We start from the raw sequence: 8,246 nt of genomic DNA, 5'->3' as shown, positions 1-8,246 counted from the left end.
TATCTCATTGAAGTCAATACCTTCTTTCTTAGCATATCCTTTCACCACCAATCTCGCACGATACTGCTCCACTTGGTCATTACCATCACATTTGATCTTGTAGACCCATTTGTTTCCAATGGTTTTTCTTCCACGTGGTAGTGGTATAAGTTCCTATGTCTTGTTCTTATGTAAAGCTTCAATTTCTTCCTGCATTGCTGTCATTCATAAAGCAATATCTGAGCTTTCCAAAGCTTCATGGAAAGTTGATGGCTCTCCATCCTCTGTTAGAAGACAGTATGCAACATTGATCTCTGTGACATACTCCGAGTGCCACGCCGGCGGTCGTCTCTCACGAGTTGACCGATGAACTTCTGGAGCCTCAGACTCGACTGGTTCTTGTTCTTCGTGCTCTGGTGCTGCTTCAGAAGAATCTGAATCTTTTGGATTATTTTCCACATATACCGATATAGTCTTTGACTTTTCTTTTACACTGCTATCTTCTATAAAGATAACATCTTTGCTGATGACGATCTTGTGGGCAGTAGGGTCCCACAGACGATACCTCTTTACTTCATCAGCATACCCTAAAAAGATACATCTTCTAGATTTTGGATTCAGCTTTATTCTTTCTTGGGCATTGTACATCACGTACACAGGACATTCAAATGCATGTAGGTAGGAATAATCAGCTGGCTTTCCAGTCCACATCTCCATCGCTGTCTTCAACCCAATAGTTGTAGATGACGATCGATTTACTATATAACAGGTAGTTTTGGCTGCTTCTGTCCAGAATGAATTGGGTAGACCAGCAGTCCTCAACATAGCTCTTATTCGTTCTGTAAGAGTTCTATTCATCCACTCTGTCACTCCATTTTGTTGAGGAGTGTATGCCACCGTGAACTGCCTCTGAATATCTTCTTGCTTACAGAAAGCAAGAAACTCGCCGTCTGTATACTCTCCACCATTATCTGTCCTTAAGCACTTGATCTTTTTACCAGATTCAAGTTCCACTCGCGCTTTGTATTCTTTAAACACTGGAAATACATATGACTTTTTCTTAATTAGATACACCCAACATCTTCTGGAATAATCATCAATGAAAGTCACCATGTACTTTGCACCTCCCATGGATATATCCGGTGATTCCCAAACATCAGAATGAATCAAGTCTAGAATGTATTTACTTCTAGCAATAGATCTACTGAATTTTAAACTATACTCCTTACTTATAACACAATGCTCGCAAAATGGTAAACTTACCGATTTGAGCCCTGGAAGCAATTTTCGCTCAGAGAGAATCTTCAAACTTTGTTCTGACATGTGGCCAAGTTTGAGATGCCACATCATCGTTGACGCTTCTCCATTTGACGTGACATACGTTTCAGCCTCCTGTAGTGTTTCTCCTTTTAAGCATGAATAGATTAGCAACGATCTTTTCTACCTTCATCAATACAAGCGCGCCTTTAACGATCTTCATAATTCCATTCTCCACATGAGTTTTGTACCCATGACTATCCATTTGTCCCAAAGACAATAGATTTTTCTTCAGGCCGTTGACATGTCGTATCTCCCCAATTGTGCGAATTGTACCATCAAATATTTTTATTTTGAAAGTACCAATACCAGTGATCTCCAATGCATGATCATTTCTTATATATACAGATCCTCCTGAGATAGGTTCATATGTGTGGAACCATTCTCTCCGAGAGGTCATGTGTCAGGTAGCTCCTAAGTCTATAAGCCAGACATCAGATAGTCGTTTTCTGCCTTCTGAAATAGTTGTTGCCTCGCTGTAGAGAATTTCGCCATCATCCGAGGTACTTGCTACACACCCCTGAGCATTTGATGACTCAGGTTCTTTGCCCTCTCTTCTCTTCTGGTTACTCCAACACTCTTTCTTGACGTGCCCTTTCTTGCCATAGTTGTAGCATTTAACATTCTTCTTACTTCTGGATTTTGATCTACCATGATTTTGACTCCCACTGGGGTCACGTTCCGTTGTTCTCCCTCTCGTCACCGATAGTGCCTCCGCTTGCTGCGAACTTGCTTGTCTGTTTTCCTTATTTTTCCGCCTACTCTCCTCATTTAATACGGAGGCTGCAACATCGTCGAAAACTAGACTGTCCGCTGGATTATTGTTCGTTAGATTGATGATGAGTTGATCATACGAATCTGGTAGACTTTGAAGTAGAAGCTCTGCACGTTCATTCTCCTTTATATTATGACCCAACGTTGTGAGTTGTGAAAATAGAGTCTTCAAGGTGTTGATGTGGTCAGTCACCATTGTAGATTCCGTCATTCGAAGAGTATAAAGTCTCCTCTTCAAGAAGATTTTATTGTGTAGTGACTTGGCCTCGTACAATTTTGTAAGAGTATCCCATATTTCCTTCGCTGTATTTTTCTCTGCCACACTGAATAATACTCCATCTGCAAGTGCCAAGTGTCGATCAGAAATGACGTTGTCGTCTACCTCATTCCACTTGTCATCAGTTATCTCCATGGGCCTTTCTCCAATTGCTGCCAAGCAATTATTTTTCCTCAATACAGCTTTTATCTTCATTTTCCACAACGAAAAATTATTTCCGTTAAATTTCTCAATTTCATACTTTGACGCCATTTTGTTGATAAATACCACACACAAGCTAGTGTACCACCCTGAATAGTTGTAAGTATGTGTGAGAATGCACACCAGGAAAGTTCCCAGGAAAGACTGGAGGGGTCACAATGGTCCCACTTAAAACCCAAACTCCTTAAACTCTTATCGCCTTTGTGACAGAACTTTCCTAGACATGTACAAAACCACACAGTTGTTTTACTCACACCACTATTCCCTGCTTTACACCGTAAAATTCTTGGATCGCTCTCACCGTTTCATGTGAATAGTACCTTATACGTGAATAGTATCGTATACGTGAATAATACCGTATATGTGAACAGTGCCGTATACATGAATAGTGTCGTATACGTGAATAGTACCCCATACGTGAACAATACCCCCGACTCCAAAAACTACAACCAATGGCTCTGATACCACTGTTAGGAAATTGGTGGGTGCAGTAGACACGCAGCTAAAATAAAATTGGAAGAAAAATAAAGAACAAGCACAAAAATAGACACCAGAAATTACGTGGTTCGGCTTTTAGCCTACGTCCACGGGCAAAAACAGAAGGAAATATTTTACTAATAAAAAGGAGTTCCAAGTATTATAGTATTTTAGTTCACTTCCCAAAACCCCAATACACCCAAACTCTCAAATCACTATAACAAAATCTTATAATTTCAAACTCTCTAACCTCTCTCAAAAAAATGCCTCTAAAAAATTGCTCTCTCTTAATGGAATACTACAGCTCTTCATTTCCACTTCTATTTATAGCAAAATGGTGGCCAAAAAAAGTCAAAACCGTGTTCCTCTTTTTCCAAAACGTGTTCGTCCTTTTCTTCTTCAAACTGCTTCTTTTTCCATTTTCCTTTTCAAGCATTTCGGACAGCCCACTTTTTCTTCTTTCTCTTTTGTTTCTTTCTTTGGGCGGCACCTCCCAACCAAGACTTGAACAGACATGGGCTCACTTACTGGCATAGACGAAAGCTTGCAATATCCGGTTGCTCGTAGAGACGAGTCCATTGTCGATGATTATCACGGCTTCAAAATCCCCGACCCTTATAGATGGTAAATAAATGTATAATTCAAAATCTGTTTTGACCGGAATTCATTTTTTTTTTCAATGTTATTGGAGCAGGCTTGAGGATCCAGATGCGGAAGAGGTAAAGGATTTTGTACAAAAGCAAGCGGAGTTAACAGACTCGGTGCTGAACAAATGTGACGTAAGGGACAGGCTTCGGGAGAAGATAACAAAGCTGTTTGACAGTCCCCGATACGACGCGCCGTTTAAGCGGGGGAATAAGTATTTTTATTTTCATAATACGGGGCTGCAACCGCAAAGCGTGCTTTATGTGCAGGATAGTTTGGATGCAGAAGCGAAAGTGTTGCTGGATCCGAACACGCTCAGTGAAGATGGAACGGTGGCGATTACTACAGTTTCGGTTAGTGAGGATGCTAAGTACTTGGCGTATGCGCTTAGTAACAGTGGAAGTGATTGGGTGACTATCAAATTAATGCGCATTGAGGATCACATTGTTGAAGCTGACACTTTGTCTTGGGTCTGTTTCTGTTTCTCCCATTCGTTTTTAGTTATTTTTTCCTTTGACAATATTATTGCTAAATGTACGCATATACGTACAAGCTTTTCTTTATTTATTATATAATATAATTTTTTTTTATTTTCACCTGTCAAATCAACTATATATATATATTTTTTTTTTTTAACTGCCAAATCAACTATTTTTGCTGTGGAGTGTTGTATCACAGGCTAAGTTTACAAGTATTACTTGGACCCATGATAGTAAAGGATTTTTCTACAGCCGTTACCCAGCTCCCAAGTAAGGATCTTCACCATTTAGTCAGCTCAGTGGAATTTGAATTCTTGACTTTATATTTAAACATTATGGATAATTTATGAATTTTGTTTCATGCATTTATTAACTTTTTATCCTAAGGGTGTGAAAGTTGTTTTATTCTCCTGTGTAATTCTTTAGAGATGGCAAAGCTGTAGATGCTGGAATAGAGACTGATTCCAGCCTTTATCACGAATTTTACTATCATTTTCTGGGTACGGAACAATCAGAAGATATTTTATGCTGGAAAGACCCAGAACATCCCAAGTATACTTTTTCTGGCCATGTTACAGAAGACGGGCAGGTGACTAGCTCTTCATAGGTTTAATCTTTTTGCCTTTTTTGGATCAAAATGTTGTGTCTGAGTGGTGCCCCTGTTCTTTATTTATTTATTTATTTTTTAATGGTATGGTTGTGCTCTTGTTTGTCCACCTGAAATAGTTGATGCAAAGCTTCATTAATGATACACAAATTTTGGCAAGCTGATTCATGGTTGACATCCAAAGGTCACCGCAGGGGATATAATGAAAGAATAATAACCTCTCTTCTATAATATTTTTAGAAGATGATACTCTTTAAAACGAGGTTTATTTGTGTCACTACTTGTTTAGTGAAAATGTAGATTTTAGATACCCATGTTATTCTGTTATTAGGTTACTTTATGAAATGAGAAGCATCCAATACTAAAGTTAATTATATGGGGAATTTATTATGATGCATGATATGTATTTTCATTGCACACAGGTCTGATTGAATTGATTCTGATTAGGATTGTTATTGGAAAAAATTGTAAATTTTTGTGGACCTGTTGTAAATTAACTTCACATTTTATTCTGTTCAACAGTACCTTGTCATGTATATAAGAGAGAACTTTGATCAAGTCAACAAAGTATACTATTATGATCTGTCTGCACTGCCAGAAGGTCTGGAAGGTTTTAGGAAAAGCAATGGCTTGCTTCCATTTGTTAAGCTAATGGATAGATTCGATGCACAGTATGAAGTAGTTGCAAACGACGACAGTGTATTTACCTTCCGCACTAGTAAAGATGCCCCAAAGTACAAAATAGTCCGAGTAGATCTCAGGGAGCCAAATAATTGGTCTGAAGTTGTCCCAGAGGCAGAAAGAGACGTGCTCGAGTCAGCATCTGCTGCTAATTTTAATCAAATGATTTTGAGTTACTTGAGTGACGTGAAGTATGTTCTTCAGATAAGGGATTTGAAAACCGGTTCCCTGCTACACCAATTACCAATTGAGATCGGCTCAGTTAATGCGAAATCCGTACGTCGTGATGACAGTGTGGTTTTTATTAGTTTTACTAGTTTCCTTACCCCTGGCATTATATATCAATGCAATTTAATAAGTGAGACTCCAGAAATGAAGATATTCCGTGACACTAGTGTACCTGGATTTGATCGCTCCGAGTTCCATGTTCATCAGGTAGGTGACTGTTGTTTATCTATTAAAAATAGATGATGCCAGCTTTCAGAGTTTATTGTTCATTCAGTTTTAGGCTGTCATATTAATTGCTTTATTTTTCTGGGCTTCATTCCCTTGAAATTTCAGTATAATCAAATTCTTTTTTTCTTGGCAAACTGCATTTTGTTCAGTGTCTGATTGGATTTATCATTTCCAGGTTTTTGTGCCTAGTAAGGACGGTAGTACCAAGATACCAATGTTCATTGTAGCCAAAAAGGATATCAAATTGGATGGATCGCACCCTTGTTTATTGTATGGATATGGTGGATTTAACGCAAGTATAACACCTTCATTTAGTGTCAGTCGTACTGTTCTCATGAGGCATCTTGGTGCTGTCTTCTGCATTGCCAACATCCGAGGCGGTGGAGAGTATGGAGAGGAGTGGCATAAAGACGGTGCACTTGCAAAGAAGCAGAATTGCTTTGATGATTTCATTTCTGCTTCCCAGTATCTAATATCTGCTGGTTATACCCAGTCTAGAAAGTTGTGTATTGAAGGAGAAAGCAATGGCGGGCTTCTTATTGGGGCTTGCATAAATCAGGTGGATTGCTTAGTTGATTTTGTATTTTTCAGTTTTCTGTGGTTATTATCGTATTGAATTCATAAAATAGCATCGGTAATTTTTTTCCCTCTTATTACAGAGACCTGATCTTTTTGGTTGTGCACTGGCTCATGTTGGTGTGATGGACATGCTTCGGCTCCACAAGTTTACCATAGGTTAGTGTAAATCTTTTTAGCTAAGCAATGCAAAAATTTAACTATTGTATATGTACTCATCAAGATTTGCTTTGTAGGTCATGCAGGGTTTTCTGAATACGGTTGTCCAGAGAAGAAGGAAGAGTTTGATTGGCTAATCAAGTGAGTAAAACCTTGTTCCCTGTCCAAAAATATTGTGCACTGGTGATAGGCTTTTATGTATTAGTCCAAAGTTCTAAATCTCTGAAATGTTAAATGTTTTCTACACCCAATCTAGCAATTGATGAAAAACCCTTTTCCCTTGCAAAACCTAATACCGTGTAGAGGTGGTTAACTTTGGTCAATTTCACAGAATGCGCAACCACTTCCCCTTCTTCCTTTCTTATGAGCTCAAGAACTTGTGTTGCTTTGATTCAGAATATTATTTTTACCAGCATGACATAGCACCTTATGTCATTTGATCACTTATCAGTGACAATAAAAAATGTGCTCTCTTGTCACTTGGTAACTGATTAGTGTCTGACTTTCTTTCAACTTCTTTTTATAAGCTATTAGTTTATATGCTCATTTTATCACATTTATATTCTGTAGGTACTCCCCATTACATAATGTCAGAAGACCATGGGAACAGGACCCTGATAAACCATCTCAATATCCATCTACCCTACTATTGACAGCTGATCACGATGATCGTGTTGTGCCTTTGCACTCGTTGAAGTTATTGGCGGTGAGTCCTTAATTAAGAAATTATGTATTGTTTTGTTGTCTTATGTTTTTTGCATTTATTTCTTCTTCTGCAAAGCCTATGCCTACGCATGGTTAGCTTGTGATGATCAATGGGCGACTATTTCATGCTTCCTTCGTTCTATTTATTCTCAGACTATGCAATATGTTTTATGCACGAGCTTGGAAAATAGCCCTCAGACCAATCCAATACTTGGTCTCATCGAGTGCAAGGCTGGACACGGAGCTGGACGTCCAACACAGAAAATGGTAATTTAATCTTATTTTTACTTGGTTTTTGTGTAGTTGATTCCTTATTTACTATTTACCTTTTACTTCCATATATTATTGCAGATTGATGAATCTGCTGATTGCTATGGCTTCATGGCAAAAATGTTAGGAGCTTCTTGGATTGAGTAATTGATGTAGATCTGAAAGAATGAAAATGTTAGGAAAAGTTCTGGAACCGGAGACAGTTCCATTTCTTTGGTTTTTTTTTTTTTTTCAACAGATGTGATGGAACTTTTTTTTTTAATTTAAATAAGAGATTAGTTGTGTCTCTAACTTTTAGTAAAATTAAATAAGTAATGATAGAATATTAAATTTTGTTTTAAATTTTATCTCAAATGCGTGGTATGTGATGCATTTATCCATTAAGTTATTTATAAAGTAAATTAGTTGTACTATTTTATCGCCTAATTAATAAATACCACATAATTTAAAATAAATTTTTAGGATAAAAATTTGGGATGTATATAAGGTCATTAATCTAATATTTAGGATAACATTTAAATTGAACTAATCGAAAAAGAAAATTTGATGTCTCCACAAGTACAATAAAAAATAAATAAAACATAAAAATTAAATAAATTAACTAAAGATAGAAGCCCCACATTAATATCATTAATGTGAACTC

At 37.5% G+C, this 8,246-nt stretch overlaps 1 protein-coding gene across 1 annotated transcript; it reads left to right on the top strand.

The window, feature by feature from the left end:
* Positions 1-3,501: 3,501 nt before the first annotated feature.
* On the top strand, positions 3,502-7,820 carry LOC18048763 (prolyl endopeptidase). Its single transcript, XM_006441932.2, has 11 exons — positions 3,502-3,649; positions 3,720-4,140; positions 4,349-4,419; positions 4,576-4,738; positions 5,279-5,872; positions 6,069-6,452; positions 6,553-6,628; positions 6,706-6,769; positions 7,199-7,334; positions 7,487-7,600; positions 7,685-7,820. Exons 1-11 carry the CDS (start codon positions 3,540-3,542, stop codon positions 7,748-7,750), a joined length of 2,199 nt encoding a protein of 732 aa, XP_006441995.1. The 5' UTR covers positions 3,502-3,539; the 3' UTR covers positions 7,751-7,820.
* The last annotated feature ends 426 nt before the right edge of the window (positions 7,821-8,246 follow it).

Source organism: Citrus clementina, unplaced genomic scaffold (genome assembly GCF_000493195.1).
Source record: "Citrus clementina cultivar Clemenules unplaced genomic scaffold, Citrus_clementina_v1.0 scaffold_3, whole genome shotgun sequence".
NCBI lineage: Eukaryota > Viridiplantae > Streptophyta > Magnoliopsida > Sapindales > Rutaceae > Citrus > Citrus x clementina.
The sequence above is the reverse complement of the archived record's forward strand: the minus strand, read 5'-3'. Positions and strand labels throughout refer to the sequence as shown.